This window comes from Hippocampus guttulatus, chromosome 3 (assembly GCF_054856545.1).
Source record: "Hippocampus guttulatus isolate MCC_2025c chromosome 3, RoL_Hgut_1.0, whole genome shotgun sequence".
NCBI classification, from domain to species: domain Eukaryota; kingdom Metazoa; phylum Chordata; class Actinopteri; order Syngnathiformes; family Syngnathidae; genus Hippocampus; species Hippocampus guttulatus.
In genome coordinates, this window is record NC_141263.1 from 11,570,696 (window position 1) to 11,589,780 (window position 19,085).

Consider the following 19,085-nt stretch of genomic DNA (forward strand, 5'->3'; position numbering starts at 1 on the left):
TTGTCATTACAATGTACGTCATTGCGTGTGTAATAGTTTGAGTTAACTTGGATTGCCATTACTGCATTATTGGGCCTATTAAGCACACTTGCAAAGAAAAGACCGTGTTTTAATTGCTGTCACACAGAAAAGGGAAAAGTCACATATTTACAGTTTGAAATACCTCATCTTGTGTGTCTACTTGGATGAAAATGTTAATTTACAGACCCGTGAAGAGGAATGATTGGTGCGCTGCCTCCTTGTGGGCTCCAGAGTTATTACAGCAGTTAACAAAATTTTAATGCACAAATATATTTTTGTTAATGAAAAGCAGGAAGAGAATAAGATGTCACATATACAGCAAAAACAGAAAAAAAGCGGACATACGCGCATATATGTGTGTGTGTGTATATATATATATATATATATATATATATATATATATATATACAGTATATATATATATATTAGTCAGAGTTAAGAATTAATTTAAGTTAGTTTCAGCATTACAAAAAAAAACCCTCAGTTGATCGCAGTTTTATTTGGCGGCCTATAATCTCTGTTCACATGCAGCCAAATTTCGAGGAGTCACTGACACGAAGGTGGACATACCCACGTTATAGGTAGTTTTACTTACAGTTTTACTTGTGTGACACTTGTTGGATAAATCTAAAGTAACTTGGGTACGTTGCAAAGCCAAATTCAAATATCATATAAATTGTATCTTTGCTCGATCATCGCGGAGCAAAATACCCTGCTCAAATTAACCTCCACAGAGCCTCGCAAATCAACACAGCTGGAGTGTGGTGCTCATGAACAGGACTAAACCTGTAAATTAGGCGTTTTTAAATTGTTTTTGTGAGAAGAATATAAGAAAGATGGCTGTAAAATGTTTTGATTGTTTTCTTCAACAGTTATCTTTGACAGAATTGCAATCAAGGTTCAAAGAAAGCTCTCCGAACAGCCTTTGACTCTAAATATGCTTTCTATTTGATGATTGCACATTAACTGCATGTTTTACTGAGTGAATAGCTGTAACAAGCTTTGTAGAAAATAGAAGTAGAAAAATGTGATTCTTTACGGAAAATTGTTTGACTATTTAGATCATGGTCATTGCTACACAGCACTAATAGCTAGCCAGATAGATAGATAGATAGACAGATAAATAGATAGAATTAAAAGACCACTGCAAAATTATCAGCTATTTGTCTCCTAATATTTTTCAGCACTATACAGTATATAGTATGTTGTTTTAAAAATAGAATAGAAATGACAATGACAAAGCTGGGGATTATTATTCTTCAATCTTGCGGTGTAAATATGGATGACATTATTTTAGTGCCTTGTTTAATAGTTTTATTACATCCTTTCCCTCCCCGCGGTTGTAGCATGTATGAGAAAGTAAGCAGTTATTATGAGTACACTTTACCATGCCATGGGGATCAAGTGTAAGTAAGAAATGAATGTTCTCTTAGTATCTTGATTCAGTTCTAGAGGATAGAGGAGGATGTCACAGGCTGCTGTAGATCCTTTTGATGGTGTCCCCCTCATCTCTGGCTATGATGCCTTTCTCGATGTAAGAGTCAACCTGCTGGTCCATGAAGTCCTTCAGTTTGGACAGGTCATAGTCTGGCACACAAACACAACACAGTGATCGCATTACCTTATTTGGCTTCGATGAGAGGGTCAACAATTCTCAGTATGATGAAGTGCATCGATCAGAAACTAATAATTAAATGGAACTAATTTTAGTGGGAATTTGAAAATTAATGGTATACTTGTTGAAATTGTCAAAAATGATTCGTACCAATGTTTGAGTAGTAGTTAGTATCTACCTGAGAGTTTTGTGTTCAGAGATATTTATTCCTTAAAAGTGAATCATACTCAATTTTCTTTTACATTTTGACAAAAGGTTTGTGAGAATACATTATCAAGGGAGCCTACTGCTTTGCACCTTTGCTTAATAATGTCTTTCAGGCTCAATCAATTGTTGCCTTTTGCCAGTCATTATATCATCACAGATTTCCCAGAAGAGATGTTAACGGTAGCTTGTCAAATAGTGAGCCCACAATGATGAAAAATTCCAAAAGTCAATTGGTTTTAGAAGAGCATATTTGAAAACAATGAATTGGCCTTTATCGTATGTAACTGAGTGTCAAACACAGCATTATTGTCTTAGTACAAGCCGACTTGTTGATGGACTGTTGTTCTGGGCAGGTGCACCTCATGTTGTGGCTCATGAGTGGATCTATGGCCAGTGAGCAGAGATGGAAAACTCACAGGGACTTGTACGGAGGATAGGTCAGTCATTACGACACCCAAACAAGATGTAATCTGTGCTGTATTTATCATTACAGGGGATTGAGGTCAGTCTCAGCATGCACGGTGGCAAAACAAAACATAAGGGAGCCTAAAGCAGATGTTAGACTTCTCGCTAGTAGGGTCATTCCAGAATCAAAGAACATTTTCTATCCTACCTGAGAAATTTCCAATGACCAATGTGCAAAATACAGAAACATGCACGAGTATAAATGATAGTTTTCCTGAAGTAAAAAAACTGCAGCAGCAGCTGTAGTGAAATTGATTCCAAAATATACATTGTACTTTTAACGACCAAATAGCTCTTAAGCACACTCTAGAAGTGGGGGTTTTTGTCCCTCCCTCTCATGACCAACTTACAAATGAAGTATAACATACGAAATAAGGGTTAAATCAGCTGTATTTGTATGACTTTTTTTTTTTTTTTTTTTTTACATTTTTCTCAATTTACATGTGACCTTGTTTCTAAAACCTTTTAGCCATCAGGAAGAAGAGGGAAAGAAAGTCAGCTCAGTCATAATGACATCATCAAGCTAATAGCTTTGACCACTGGTAAACTAACTCTTTTCTTCATATTTTTTTTCAAAGGTTTTCAGCCCCAATGGATTGTTACTCAAACACCCTACCTAAACCCTTTTACTCATTATCTGAAAAAGACATGAATATGATTAAACTAATTATATCACTACATTTGTTCTTGACCAGTGAGCATAACAGTTAACAGAGCTAGCATGTACTCCTGAATCATTGGCATTGATATGGAACCCTGCTTTTATGATTACAACACTCCTAAAATTAAATCAGTCTGCTCATTAAATGTATCGGTATTTAATTGTAAAGGATATATTCTGCACATTTTGAACGTTTTTATTCAGATTCCTGAGTATCTGTAACAGCCAGTGGCGTTCCGTCAGGGCCAGCAAGGCCTTCTCTGCTGGCCTAAACATTCTCAGAAAAGTAAATTTAATAAATTTACTTTTCTGAGAATAACATAAATTTAATTTATTTTATTTTCATAAATATGTAAACAAAATTATTCTCTGTATTCTTTACATTATATTATTTCCACTTAGTCGAGTGGCTTTCAATGTTATTTAAAAAATAACATTGAAAGCCACTCGATAAATAACTTATTTATTATGGTAGAGTTTTTAACCAATCATATTTCAGCTAGCTTGTGTTGTCAGGTAAATTAAACTTGCTCTGGGCCTTCAGATTAAACAGAGCAGGCCCCCGTGCGCTGTAAGTGAACGGGCACAATCAGGTTGCAATAGCCAATCAGATCACGAGTCTCAGACTCGTGGTCTGACTCGTCTGCATACTCGGGCCAGCTAGAAGGCCTTACTTCGAGACTGGCCGTGCGCGTTCGGTAACAGCGTTGCACCAAACACAGCATAATATGATCTGAAAAATAAAATATTAAAGTGTTTGCCCTTGATGACTGAGCTTTACAATGCAATTTTTATGATGGTTTGTTTATATTGCATGGTTTTCCTGAATACATCCAAGATTGTCAAATAAGTGATCATTATTTTGGTGCCTAAAGTATTCTACAATTCTCAAATGACCCATATATATACACAGAGAGAGGGAGAGAGAGAGAGAGAGAGAGAGAGAGAGAGAGAGTAATTCAAACAGGTCAATCAATTCCTACTGATTCTCGACATATCTTTCACCCTTGTATCAATGACAGTTTTAATTTCCTTTGCCCTTTTATTCATCCCCATATTGTCACAGCCATAACCGGTTAGCTTCAGAAATGAGCTGATTGTTATCAGTCCTAGGAATAAAATAAACAATGTTATGATGTCACTAATTAAAGGGCCAGATGACCTACAAAGTAATGAATTTCAAGAAGGAAAACCCCTGTTAATGACGCGCCTCCATTCACGATGCAGCTGCCAGGACACTGTTTGCTGATAACAAACATGACGTGTGTCAGGGATTTGAATACAACATGATTAGATTCTTTCAATCTTGACTGTGCGGAGCCAAGATCCAATAGCAGTATGTGGCCTGTGCGTCCATCTGCTCTTCTGCCTAATCTGTGTGATGTGTAGGCGTAAACAAACACACGCACGCATGCATGCACACACGTGTACACATTTTCAAACAACCTGCCAGCTGAGATTGTCCTAATGGGTGCGTCTGATGGAGTGAACACAATAAATGGTCAGTTAGCTCTGTTTCTATGACACTGGCTGAGGTCAAGGAGACCTTTGCTTTCCGTCTGCTCTTCTTTTCCGACAACAGAGAACATTCAACATAATTACTGGACACTTAATTAGGTACACTTGCACAGTTTTATGACCTCAGCCTTTTGACGTATTTATATGATATCCCTCAGGTTAAGGACCATGGACTTGTACCCTCTTTGGGGAAAAACTGTACTTGTAAACTAATCCACGCTTCTAGTACTACTCTTGACATAAAATTCCACTCCTTAACATAGATATAGAAATAGATATATACGGAACCAACTCCCGTTTTTCATGTAGAATGATTATAGGCAGTATATCCTCGCTTATTCTAGAATGTTGGGGGTAAAAAAGATGTATGGTTAAGTTGGCTGTCTACATGTGTTGCTCCACTATTTGTGTTTCATAACATGGCCACATTGCTGCTATTTGTTACCCCGTTTTATGTGTAAGCATGAACCAACCAAACTTTAAAGACAATTTATGTGGTTGTTTGAAATACACAACGTGTAATTTTCTTAGTTGTGTGTTTAGTTTGACAGTCAATTTAAAATGGGAGTGGTGACAAACAGCTTGAAGTCTTCCTTTAGAACTGTTTACTCTTTGCCAAACTGCAGCTGCTTGTGAAGTGAGATGAGCCACGGCACAGCGCTTGTATCTCGAATTTTGGATCATGAGTCAAAGCAAAACAACTGACCAAATTGCCGTTGATATCTTGAAGTTGGGTCACTTGTACTGTATGTCAAGACACTGCTGTACGAGACTGTACACCATAAGATAGATAACAAGGATATTGGAATAACTCTTTGTAACTGCTTTTCATAGGTTGACATGATGAGTGATTGCACCACTTTGAGAAAACTGGATGTACTCTTTAACTGTGAATGTGTTCAGTGTATTTTCTCCTATTATCAATTGTGTGTCTTCTTTGGCCGAACGGTAGACAGGCAGGCGGGGAGACGGCTGTTGTCCCAGACAACCATCCCACACTAGAATACTAATGAGATGTCCCACATACAAGCTCAAAGATGATCCACAGATAAAACCTTCCTGCCGGTCTTTGAACGTCCTGTAAATCAAGGCTTGTCAAATTTTGTTTCTTTTAAAAGATACCCTGGCTTTTTGTTGGACAGCACCTGCTTCTCCACACACGCTGAATAAAGCCACGGAACGGCCACAGTAAAATCCTTTCTTCATGCAGCTTTCACATTCTACTGTTTGTGGCCTGCACAGCTCGAGCTCATTAACATTTCATTTCCTGCTGTCAAATGAAATACCGCTGGGCATTGATTTTTACAGCAGCAGGGAGACTTCTGTGTGCCAATTAGTTTTCAAGATCAACAGTCACTACCAAAGAAACAACAGCCTTTGCCAAATAACAGAAATAATAGATCTTTGAAGAAAAAGACAGTTTCCTCTTTGTTCAAGTGGAAAGTTCAATTTAGTCTCATCGTTGTTTCCCACTTTCTGGTGTGCAATTTAAATGTATGCAGTTTAGACTCAAGAGTAGGGCACCCTAACATGACTGCACTGTCAGGATGGGTGAAAATGAAAGAAAATATGCTTCTCAAAGTGTTTCATGATTTTGACACCTCATTTTATGTACTTGATTTTTTTTTTTTAATCATTCCAATTTTGCAGCCTTTTTAACAACAGTTTTTTGCAGTGTGCCAAATGTAGAAGATACTGTGTAATGTATGTGGTTTCACTTTACAGGGAATTTAGGTGATTAAAAGATGTGTCCCAAGACTTTTGTCCGTGGAGTTACACACGTCATTAATGTAGAGGAACAAGTGGGAGGAGTTTACTGAATAGACCTTTGTTTCTGAAGATGACAGTCGAAAAAGCGGTAATTGGGACAAACTCATCAAGAGTTTATATTCATTAGCTGTGGCGCAAGCGTCAAGCATCCCTCCAGCGCTCATTTCAAATGCAGATTAGGGACAACAAAAAGGGTTTTACAGGTTTGAGCTCTTCTGTGCCTTTGACCTGCTTGTGACCCGCCGCAACTCTCGGGATCGAGGGGCCGCCCACATGAGACCCTTTATACAACTCACCGTTTTTGCCTTCTTCCTTGTTGTGTTTCTTCAGCCACTCGATGTTCTTCCTGATGGCCTCCAGATACGTCTCGGACTTGCCAGGCCGATCTGTTGATCATGAGCAAAAGAGGCCAATCTAAAAATTTGCTTTTGCTCGTCAAAAATACCATATCCTAATGTACAGTAACTGTGTTGATCAATGAAGTTGTCACGGACATGTTCCCAATCGAACAAAGAGAAATGCCTTTCATCTGATATTTACTGCACAGCATACTCCTGTTTTACTATTGAGCGAGTACAGTGCAGCATTGAGGGACAGCAAATAACGGCAACTGTGATTAGACTTTTGGCCGTCTCTTATTGGACTGGCCTAGTTCTGGGCCAAACACAGACACTGTGCTACGATTGGCTGGGCTGTACGGTCTTATTTATTTATTTATCGACTGCTCTGGCTCTGCTGAGCGGAAAGAAAAGGAGATATTCTGTTTGACTGAAATGACGTCATTTCCAGGTACCGGTAGTTACAGTTAAAGTAGAATGTGCATGTCTTTTTACGTATTGTTCATTTTCTATGCACTCATAGTGTAGTTTGCTCTGGGCCAAGAATATCCTCAATTGTCAACATCAAATTATGATCGACAGATATTTTTCAAATCTATGAAGAGCCCGTTGGACAAAAAGAAATTGTTGCTTAATCCTTAATGCTTCAGAGAAAAGGCAAGTCTCTATTTTTCAGATGTACAGTTTGTGAACCTCTGACTGCTGTTTGACATCTGTTTCGTTTGGATGACAATTGCATGCTGTTGTCCTCTTTTACTGTTTTGAGATTTCCCTCCTTTAACCTCCAGAGATCAACAAGTACATGTTTCTGCGGGAATCTGCTCAAATGTGGTTGCAACGCAGACAGTTCTTGTTATTGTTGTAAACTCCTTTTTGAACAGTCAACACTGTCCCATAAAAGAATGCGTGCACATAATTTGTGGCATGTGCAGGTTCAGGATTCCCACCATTTTCCTTGATTTAACACGACATGTTAAGTCTAAAATCAATTGTAATAGACATGGGTCAAATATAATCTGAAACCTCAGTGCACACAAACTTTGTAGGACCTGTACAAAAGAATTATGTATTTCAAATATTTGTGTACTTTGGCTTAGTAAAAGTCATCCGATTTCAGGGTGAAGAAATGACAATTAGTGGATTTTTATTTCTGTCAAATGTCAAACCGCGTCCAGTTCGTCTTGAACACGATGTAAAGAGTTAAAACATACCATTAAGAATGACGTTATTTAGCATAAATAATGAAAAAAGCCAATGGTTTCAATAGCTATACGGGTTCACATCTAAAGTCTGAAGACAATGTGCATTCTGTTCTCAGCTGCTTTGTGGACTGACTGGTTGATGGCTGATCCTGCTTGGTGGAGTCCTTCAGGCTCTCAGACTCCTTCTGCATCTTGGCAGTCTCGGCCTTGGTGTTGTCATCCTCATCCAAATTCTTTCCCACTGCCCAAAAACACAACACTCATTTAACCCCCAGGCTTTGCTCGAGTTAACTATCCTGTCAACTTAGGCATGACAAAATGCTGTATACACTTGGCCTATCCCAGCTGTCTTCGGGCAGTAGGTGGGGGACACCCCAAACTGTTAGCCAAACGCAGGGCACACATAGATGAACAACCATTCACGCTCACAATCACATCTAGGGACAATTTAGAGTGTTCCATTAACCTGACATGCATGTTTTTGGAATGTGGGAGGAAATTGGAGTACCCGGAGAAAACCCACACAGGCACGGGGGAGAACCTGCAAACTCCACACAGGAAGGCCGGAGCCAGAATTGAACCCTGCACCGCACTGTGAGGCCGACATGCTAACCAGTCGACCACCAGGCCGCCGCTGCTATTCATGCAACAAAATATTAGCTTTCTGCTCTCTTAAACAGGCCCAGATTTCACACTTGGTAACACCAACCATCTAACCAGCAACTAATGAATGCCCGCTGACAAATTTGGACGTTTATTTACCGTTAGGTCCTGTAAAGTCTGGCGGTCCGAGAGCCTTTCCGAGCTTGTTCTTGGTCTGTATCGCAATCATAGCGTCCAGGTTTTCTACAGGCGAGAGAAAAGAAAATTGCATGATGACACCTCACTCATCCCCCCAATGAATTAGAGCAGGGGTGTCAAACTCCTTTTTTTCCGTAAGCCACTTTGGAGTTACATCTTCATTCAGAGGGCCATTATCACAATGAAACAAAATTAATCGTCTAATTATATTATTAATGGTGCACAACAGATTGATGGATTACTAGTTTTGAAATCAATCAACTATAATAGCTTGTTCAATTATGGTCGAAGTGGGTGTAAACATGGTAACAAAATATTGCAAAATGTTATTTATTACCCATGACAATTTACCAGATTTCAGCATGGATCATGGAAGTTAACACATGATTTGTTTCCGCAATCTACATAAAATTACGTGGCAGGCCGGATCTAGCCCTCGGGCCTTGAGTTTGACACCAGTGAGTTAGAGCCTAGCAGGCTCCCTCTACCACTACGTGAAAAAAAAATCACTGAAATAAATGTTCAAACTGTGCATAATGTTACAGAAGCTTGAATTAAAAAAAAAAAAATCCAATACAGTACATTTTCAAGTCCAGTCTTTTATGAGGGTTTGTTTTCAAACATTTTTGGTACAATATTTATGTAACTTGTCCATAAGATGCTTTGATGAAATTTAAAAACAGAATTATATTGAAATACAGTTTTTGATTTTCGTATACATGAAGTGTTAAAATTCAAACTGCGCATAGAGTTGCAGTGGTTTACATTTTTGATATTCACGTTGGTGCTTTTTTTTAAAATTCAAAGTTCTTTGCTAAGTGCATTTAAAGCACAATCTTAATTTTCCTGCTTGAGTCACTCCTCCACAAAGGCACAGTAAATGTAGGTTAATGTTCCTCTTATTTTGCATAAAGACGTGAGACAATTTACTACTACTTCTTCCGATCTCACATTCTCTTAGCAAGTTGCGTTTGCATTCACACCGCCCACTACCACCTGTCGTGTGATTTTCATTTTTTTTTTTTTACATTCTCCTCCTCAGCCCAACATACAAAAACATTGCTTTTTCCTTCTGTGTGTTTTGCTTGTTCTCTCTAATTTAAAAAATATTTTTTTGCTGGGTGCTCAGTGGGTGATGCACCTCGCTGACTCCATGAGAAACGAGGTCAGCTGGGGGCGAGGGCAGCTCGAGTTAACATGTTGCTAGGTGATTGTGAAATACTTAGCAATTATCCCCAGTACCAACCTATGACAACCATATGGCCAAGGCCATCAGGTTGCCAAGGAAACTCCCATCATGTGTAATGGCTGTTTTGTTCGGCTCTACATGGTCATTAATGGCCAGCTGCTCCTCAGGTTTGGCCTCCGTGTATTTCTGTGTTGTGATGATGAACAACCTGAGAGATCTACTTCTGGAGAACTTTTCATGCTCACTTAACAACAAGATAAATCCTCAGCCCGTCAAATGAGTCTATTGATTTTTTTTTTACTCACATAATTCCCTGAGTTGTCTGCTGGCCAGATTTCCTTTAAAGTAACACAACATTATAACTCTACATTAGACTGGACCATAAACACACTCGCACACACACTTACATGCATTCACACATGCTCACACAAAACAGTCACACACACTCAAATATGCCTGCACACTCTCGCACATCACATCATACATTCACGCACACTCGCGCACATTCAGTCTCACACATACATATGCTCATGCAGTCACATCCTTCTAAAATGAAAACAGGTCAGGTTTAAGTGATTCAATTATTAATTTACAAATTATGAGATTAATTTATTTATCAGAATCAGAATCAACTTTATTGGCCAAGCATGTAGAACACAAAATTCAAATTATTATTATTATTATCAATGGATTTCATTTTTTTCTTTCTTTTTTTGTGTTACAGTTCATCAAAACATGGTTTCCTTTTTTGTTGTTTGTGTTGACAACATTTTCACATTACAATTTCATGTTCGTCTTAAATAAAAAAGACAAATGACTGAAACAAAATTTAAAAAGAAAGTTTGAGGAAGAAGAAACGTGATGATGAGCCATGAAAGCAGGTTGGCTATTGACTGAACCCTTGACACTTCAAGTTTTACCCTCAGCTGCACCGACTCATAAGGGAAAGTGTCTTAACACACACAAAAAGCAGAAAAATGCAAACCAAACAAAATATGGTGAAAGGACAAGAACATATAAAATCTTTCCTTTTACTGGATCATGTAATATTTTTAATAATAACTTAAAGGGGTATAATATAAATCTATAGTGTTGTATAGTCAATTACTGGCAACAAATAATCTGCATTAACAGTAAAGATGTTTTTCTTTTGTTCCAAGGCCTCCCCAGTAATTGTCGTTTCAGTAAAGTGGTCTTACCCAGATAGGAGACGCCCTCCTCGGGTGTGATGGTGCCATATTTGACCATCATCTTCACAAAGTCAATCAGCGTCTTCATGATGGCGATGAGCGTCTCTCGTTCCTGAGCGTCTTGACCTGACGCAATCACAAAGCAATCAGGAGCAGAGATGGGCAGTAACCAATTATTGTAGTGAAGTTGAATTGACTTGATTATGTATTTATTTCTTTTAAACTCACTGGTGTGAATGAGAGCATTTCAATTGTGTGTGAATTATTTGCCTGGATGCACTTTATGCATGTTATTTTGAGAATTCTGGATAAACCGACTGACACAATACAGTGCTTGATTACTTTTACTCAAGTAAAGGAGATGAACCAGTCCTCACTTGTACATTTACTTAAGTACAGAATGTGAGTACAGAATGTGAGTACCTTTGCCACCTCTGCACAGAGGAGATACATTGTCGTGCGTTGGCAGTAACAGGTTGCCATAGTGTCGGTATTGTAATGTGGTGTTTGGCTGCAGGGGTCTGGATGATGGGATTATGAATAATTAGGGCTGTTTGTGTGTGTGTGTGTGTGTGTGTGTGTGTGTGTGTGTGTGTGTGTGTGTGTATGTACCTAGATGACAATTTACAAGGGCAGACTAAACAGTGACTCATCCCAGAACACATCATTGCCATGGCAACAACATGTCCAGGTCTTTGTCCTGGCTTGGAGGCAGTGTGTGTGTGTGCGTGTGTGTGTGTGTGTGTGTGTGTGTGTGTGTGTGTGTGTGTGTGTGTGTGTGTGTGTGTGTGTGTGTGTGTGTGTGTGTGTGTGTGTGTGTGTGTGTGTGTGTTTGATGTAAGATGACCCTTTGTGCTCACCGGAATTGAGGCTCCTGAGCAGACGGTAGAAATTGGGAAAGTACTGGAGATCTTGAAGGCCGTCTTCTGGGTTCACTTCATTGTCATCCTCAGCGTCGTCTTTGCCCCAAGTGTTCACTAGCATCTTATCGTCGTCTTCAGCATCCCTGTCCACATCATCCGTAACCTCATCGTCCTCCTCTTCCTCCTCGTCATCGTAGCGGCTCCTGGGCTTCTCCCATTTATCCTGCTGATGCAAAGAGCATTTCTTTTTTAATTAATTGAAATCATCTTAATTTTACCGCCTTCACTTCTTAATTGTGAATTAACGATTACCAAGTTTGCTGCCTGGGTGTCCTGCACACCCGTGACTTCCTCTTCATTGCTGTCCTCGATCTCGTTTTTGGCATTTTTGGTAATGAGATCCTGCAGGGCCTCGGCCACCTGATACTCCAGTGTGTCAGCCTGACTTTCCGTTATCTAAGGAGAAAACAAACAACAAGACTGAATGCAACTGTAGATTGTAAAACATTGATCCAAGCTCGTGAAAGGCTGACTGAGAGAAACAGAGGACTTGAGGTGTCATAACAGTTATAGACAGGTGAACAAAATCCAATTCACACATCTTATTTTATTGCATTTTCATGAGCTGAATTGAACCCTTTCATGCAGCCTGTAACCTGATAACATGAAAAGCCGTCCACTGTCGTCCACGCTGTCCCTGAAAGGGTTAAAGCCGGAAGACTTTTTCTATGTATACATTGTAAGGTCTCTTTTTCTCAAATATTGTTCGCTAATCTGTACAAATCTGTTTTAGGGAGCACCTCTTGTTTGCTGAGATAATCCATCTACCTCACAGGTAAAGTGGATAGAAAGCAGGGTCCCACCTATCTTGATTTTTTTTTCAGCTGTATTTGGCAGAATAAAATACTGATCACCAATTTATTTAAATATATTTTAAAAATACTTTTTTTGGTCCCTTAATGCTTACAATACAGGTATGAATTACAAACTGAAGATTTTGCTGTTTTACAAGACTTTGTCCTTGGGTACTTGCTTAACTTTACAACAGAGAGAAAAAAATTGGGAGGATGGAAGGGAATTTTTGCCTAAGTGAAAAAAGTGAAAAAAACAAGCGAAAAAAACCCCTAGGCCTATATGTACCGATTTAAAAAGAGCTAAAAGAAGCGGATTAAACCGGTGGCTGATAATCGGTCGGCCCCGACTACAAAGTACTGACCTCTGTTTACAAACGGAGTAAACGTAAAAAGAATAGTCAGAATCATCTTATCTATTGAAATGAATGTAAATGCCATGAATCCATTCTAGCCTCCGTCCAAAAAAACAACACTATTTTTGTAATGTGTTCTGAAGAAGCAAAATAGCACTGTATAGCAGTGTACTTCATAAAAACAGAGTAATGGCACTATTAAATTAAATCAAAAGAATTAAGCTGTAAGCTGTCACTCGATTTGCTTCACTTCAATGAATATTGTGCTGTTCCTTCTGGTATGCGGACCTTGGCCACTTGGCGGCAGTTAAATACAGACGGGTCAGTCATATCGCAAGTCACCGCTGTATCTGAGAATCCACTAAATGATAGAAGCGACATATTTGTGCTTGATTACATCCTACCGCTGTTACTGCAAAAGAGAAAGTTCAAGCCTCATGATGTGTATGTGGTGTCTATTCATGTCAAACCTACCAGACCCAGTTTGAGCAGCTTGGACACAATCCGGTCAAAGACGCCCCTGTCGTCCTCCTCGTAGATCTTGTTTGCGATCTTCTGAACGATGTCTTCGGCCGTCAACGGAGTGCCATCCACCTGACGAAACGTGTCTGTCTCATCTGAGAGAGGAAGGGACATAATTTGTGTTAGCTAATTGTGTCGCACTGCGTTCATTTGACAGAACATACTGCAGCTGATTCATTACCGTCGTCTTCCAGCCATCCTCAATTTCTTCAATTAATTTAGCAATCAGGGGTGGACTTTTTCCACTGAGAGCCACAAATTACACTTAATGTAATGAATTGGTACAATTAAACAATATTTAAATGTACAAAAAAATATATTTCTACACTCGCATTGGGCTCAACCACACCAAGTATTCAGTGAGTGCGTTGCCCAGCCACACGTTTAGCTAGATTTTGGTCTGTTTTACTGCCCCTTCTCTTCTCTTTTCTTCTCATCTCTCCACTTTGAAAAGGGGGCTAGGTGTCGATAAATTGAAGTGAGGCTGCAGCTGTAGATTCTGCATCAAACTGACCCCCGGTATGAGCCCCAAACCTAAGTGTGTGAGGCACATGTCGTAACCACTTTTTTTTAACACCATTTAACGTCAGTTACATTTTGACAAATTTAAAAAAACAGAGTGCTATCTTTAAACATCTTTCTTTGACAACTTTTTCTCGTAACCTTGTGATGCTGACCATGTTTAATTTAATTATTAGAAGATGTGGTGGGCCAATAAAAAATATGCAGATGGTGGGAAAGTTCTACATTTACAATATATAAGATATAATTTCATAATGTCATAAAATATAGCCTGTCTCTGCCTTCAACTCATAATAGTTAGCTTCTTTTGTGCCAAGTACTTTTTCTATTAGATAGGACTATGGCCTGAGTACAAAAATTGCAAATGAGTGAGCAAATAAATGAGGCTAGATCAGAAAACATCAAGAGTGAATTGCAACATTGTTCAGATTTTCTTCCATTTTTGCTTCAAGTAGGTGTTTTGGCCAATGTCCCAGTACTTTACCACCGCATGGATATTTTCTTCCTCTTGCTTAGAAGAGAGATGTTATTCATACAGCTCAACTCTTTTATCACTCCCATGCCTCCCACAAAGAGCAAACGTGTGCTGACTTAATGGATCATCTTCAAGCTATTGTTGTCGCACTTCGAGGAACAAAAAAAAGAACATCCAAAGTGTACTTTGCTGTATTGTGATGTAACAGAAGCTGAAGAGAAGCTCACAGATGCTGGGCCATATGCAGGAATTCATTTGTGTCTGAGTCATCGCACTTCAGAGATTCTATTTCACTGAATCATACGTCGGGACGTTTGTATTTTATGAAGTTTTATCCCTTGATGAAATCTGATGTCACAAGCATTTACTATGTGCTTTTTTTAGCCGGACTGGAATCCTCCTCCAATCATCTGGCAAATATGTTTTTTACATTATGTTTTTACATCCTCATTTTTAAGACACTGTCATGTGTTATTTTATAGTACTTCAGGAGGCATTTTGCACCATAAAAATAGATTTACTTTCTTTTCAGATTTTTTCAAAAAATTTAAAATGTCAACATTAGGCTTATTTCTACGCTCTTGCATTTGGTTAAAGCAGTCGTCCCCCGTACCGGTACATGAACCATTTGGGACTGAACTGTACCACTGGACTGCAAAATACTTTTTTTCCCCTTGGAGCTGAGCATACCTGTTCTGATTATGGGTCTAATAGTTGGGAATTTTTCATTGTAGTTACGGATGGAAACTTAAAACCGGTTGAACTGTGTACCATTTTTTAATATATATGAAACAAAAAAGGAGAATACTTGTCACTTAGCGTCACGTTTTGGGCTGAGTTAAAAGTAGGTGAGCCATAGTTTTTGTTATTTCATTTATTTTCATAAAGTTTATTAACCTCTGCTCTGTTTGGAGGTATACAACAACACTGCCGCACACCACTTGCAATCAGTTTCTAATCAGGAATCCCTGTCAGCAACAATCATCAATGAATGGTTTTGAAATAGTCAGTGACAAAAAAAAATGGTATTACCATTAATTGGTCCCTGGTAGAAAAAAGCTTGGGGACCACTGGCTGTAACCACAACTAGTCTCACCCTCGTTCACATCCTGATATCTGGATTTTGGTCTGTTTTATTGGCGTATCTCCTCTTCTTTTTTTCTTTCTTTTCTTTATTTTAACTGCATATTTTTGGAACCTTGAGGAGGTTGAATGAAGCAATTTAATTGAATACAACAGCACAGAGATAAGCTTGTATGAAGAGAAGAATAGAAAGTAATATCAATAAATTGCAAGTCTATTTTAGTTAAGAAAAAACAGTTTTGTTTACAAAATAAAATAAAAATACAATTGATTTGAAACAAATTAAAAACAAACTGAAACTACTTCTTTAGTTTATCCAACTAATGATAGCAAAGATGTTCTTTGTTTTCATCTTTGTTAATAAATATCATATACAGTATATGCTTTCACGCCCGGTAGTCCAGTGGTTAGCTCGTCGGCTTCACAGTGCAGAGGTACCGGGTTCGATTCCAGCTCCGGCCTCCCTGTGTGGAGTTTGCATGTTCTCCCCGGGCCTGCGTGGGTTTTCTCCGGGTGCTCCGGTTTCCTCCCACATTCCAAAAACATGCATGGCAGGCTAATTGGACGCTCTAAATTGTCCCTAGGTGTGAGTGTGAGCGTGGTTGGTTGTTCGTCTCTGTGTGCCCTGCGATTGGCTGGCAACTGATTCAGGGTGTCCCCCGCCTACTGCCCGAAGATGGCTGGGATAGGCTCCAGCACCCCCCGCGACCCTAGTGAGGGTCAAGCGGTTCGGAAATTGGATGGATGGATATGCTTTCACGGTTCATTTTAAATGTACTGCTTTTGGTATTGCTGTATATCTAAAGCTACAGAAGAACAAAGGTCAGTTTTTGGAGAGTTGGAATTTTGCATTATTTTATTGCATAATACACTAAGCATAATGTATGATAATGAGTTTTTTTTGTTGTTGTTGGGTTTTTTATCTCACACTCGACAGATACTCCAAATATATACAACTAAGAAAACAAAAATTGCAAGCTCATCAAAACTAACCAAATTAAATAATAAAATAAAAGTAAAAACTAAATAAAATTAACTTTAATAATCAAAACAGTTCTAATCCAGATTGGTAAAATATTGACTTTTGTGGAGTCTTTTCAAGTCGTGGTATTAAAAAAAAAATACAGAAGAAAGATTTTAAAGCGAGTGCTTTTGAGGGCTAGCACAAGAGCATTGGGAGATAATCCCACTGACATCCACGTGTTCTCTTTTAAGTCTGCCTGCAGATGCACGTGGAATGTTCAAAGGTCACCCACGAGCAGACAAGATCACGACTGGATGAACCTCAGTTGTACTTGGGTAGAGCCCATGAGTATAAATGCTTTGATCAGTACTTCAATCGATTCTTCAGGCACCGGTCCGATACTTGAGAATTTATTCTTTTTGATGATTTAAATGAAGAGAGGTAAAGTCAGCAGCGACATTGAAGCAAGTTCTTTTTTCCGTCAAATTCTTGAAACAGGTAATACAGTATACATAAATGTAACAATTGTGACTTTTTTTTGCACGTTTCACAGTGTACTTTTTTTACTTTTTCAAAAGAAAATGAGATTAACAAATATGACTTTCAGGAGAGTTTTTTTTAAACTCAATTACCTGTATTTGTATTCAAGTACAGAATGTGAGTACTCTGCTTGGTACTTGCCGTGCTCCATCCCGTTCTTGGTCGAGTCATATTCTTCAGCCAGACGTCGACTCTTGGTGGAATCCGATTCATCTGGAAGGTACTCATCTTTCTTCTCTACCTCATCAGTGGTCTCCTTGAATTTGTGGCTCTGGTCTAATGACTTCAGCACAGTCGAGTCATCGACTGGCTCCTCGGAGACGGCTGGTCGCTTGCTCTCTGATAGGGAGAACAAATGAAAATCATTCATCATTGTGGCCCCCGTGTGTGGTGCCTTGAAATTAGGTTTCAAAATTGACGCAATTTTGGAAGCTTTTCATGGAATGAATTTTTCCCCCAATGCTTTTGACATGCAATTAATTCCCCAAATATTTCCCCAATTCCCCATTTGAACTTCCCATATAAATTCACCAACAACATTTTTGGATATTTATTGAAAATTTCCCACCCCCTATGTAACCTTACCCTTGAGTAAAGCCCTGAAATTTGACTAGCAATCAGCTCATTTTAGGTTCTCCATGACTTGACGAGACATTTTCTTACTGGCAATGTTGAAATCTGAACTCGGGCTGTCTCATTAATTGATTAGCAAAACGATTTCCTCTTACCAGCCGACTGCACTGCAGCCTTCACGCTGTCTGCCTCGGCGATCTGTGGAAATAACAACCATTCTGTTAAAAAAATGTCATTCTTGATATAAGGTTTTTGATTATTCCTGTGTGTCTGAGACGAGAAAGCCTCACCTGCTCTTGGAGTGGTCTTTCTTCTGTCAGCTGTCGATTGTAAACAGATTTATCTGCAACAATAATAGACCAAAGACAGTAAACATCATACACGCTTACAGGTACGTTTCTTTACATCTTAATGAGGATTTGGCAAAACTAATCATTTCTTCCTACATATATTTCCACATCTGTAACTTCTTTTCCAACAGAATTTTCTTCCGTTTTAGCTTCCAGACATAGGAAAACTGATGCTCCCTCCCACCTCTCTCTTGGTCAAACCTTAATCGGATTATCAAACAAAAGATTAAACTGAGTCGAAAATAGACCGCAGGCCTCAACAGCTGCTGCTGAGCTGCAGCTCAATTTGCTGTATTCTCTTAATGAGCAGATTTACAGCTAAATTGACATAGAACTGCTGGAAACTGCTACAAAGAACCACAAACCTGACTCTAATCTGAGCCTGAATTAGTCTATAGTTATCAGTTGTTCATTGTAAGCACTTCTCACCCTAAAGGATGTATTTTATTCTATTGTTTAGAGAGATTCTGTGGTATAGTCTGTTACAAGTCAGTATGTGTCACTCAAGTTTGTTCCCCTGCAGTTAATAATTGTGTTTTATGATAACTCTCTTGTCATTGGTAGTAAAAATTCGAAAAGACTCTGCTATACATTGAATGTGAGTCAGTTAGAATGCCCTTTCAAAGGCTAACTCACCCTCGCTGGATGCTGTCGGTGTAGGAAAGGCACATATTTGGTTTAGTAGACTGAAAACAATAAAATGGAACACGATGCAAAGATGTTTTGGCGCCATCCTAAACTAATAATTTTTAAAAAGTGGTTGATCGGTCTCCAACCGCCGCCGTGGAGTCTGCGAGATTGCTAGCCGCTTGAGTGAAGCCTTCGGTGGGGGAACGGCTGACTTGATCTCCGCTTGTCCGTGGAGAGAATTGGAGCTGTCTGCCGGCTCGAGTGCTGAAAGCAGGTCACGTAAACGCTTTGCTTCTGCGAAGGATGGGCAAGGAAGGGTGAGCAAAGCCCCGTGTGAGCTACAGCATCACTGGCCGGAGGATGTAACACAGCTCAGCGC

At 39.1% G+C, this 19,085-nt stretch overlaps 1 protein-coding gene across 2 annotated transcripts; it reads right to left on the minus strand.

Moving 5' to 3' along the window:
- Positions 1-88: 88 nt before the first annotated feature.
- On the minus strand, positions 89-19,085 carry scg3 (secretogranin III). Of its 2 annotated transcripts, none has more exons than XM_086106771.1 (12): positions 18,713-19,085; positions 18,017-18,069; positions 17,882-17,924; positions 17,295-17,492; positions 13,522-13,664; positions 12,153-12,296; positions 11,838-12,063; positions 10,987-11,103; positions 8,560-8,643; positions 7,931-8,038; positions 6,554-6,643; positions 89-1,608 (listed from the first exon to the last, which is right to left on the minus strand). In XM_086106771.1, the coding sequence occupies exons 1-12, from the start codon at positions 18,807-18,809 to the stop codon at positions 1,490-1,492; spliced, it is 1,422 nt and encodes a 473-aa protein (XP_085962897.1). In that variant the 5' UTR covers positions 18,810-19,085; the 3' UTR covers positions 89-1,489. The 2 variants fall into 2 exon arrangements, with proteins under 2 accessions (XP_085962897.1, XP_085962896.1); XM_086106770.1 differs by having other exon boundaries at positions 11,838-12,066; positions 18,713-19,083.

Excerpts from the sequence above, each read along its gene's own strand:
- scg3 (XM_086106770.1), bottom strand. The coding sequence starts at position 18,809 with ATGGCGCCAAAACATCTTTGCATCGTGTTCCATTTTATTGTTTTCAGT. Across the intron at positions 12,297-13,521 it reads AGCTGCTCAAACTGGGTCTG|ATAACGGAAAGTCAGGCTGA; the intron begins GTAGGTTTGACA and ends TTTTCTCCTTAG. Across the intron at positions 8,039-8,559 it reads AGACTTTACAGGACCTAACG|TGGGAAAGAATTTGGATGAG; the intron begins GTAAATAAACGT and ends GTTTTTGGGCAG.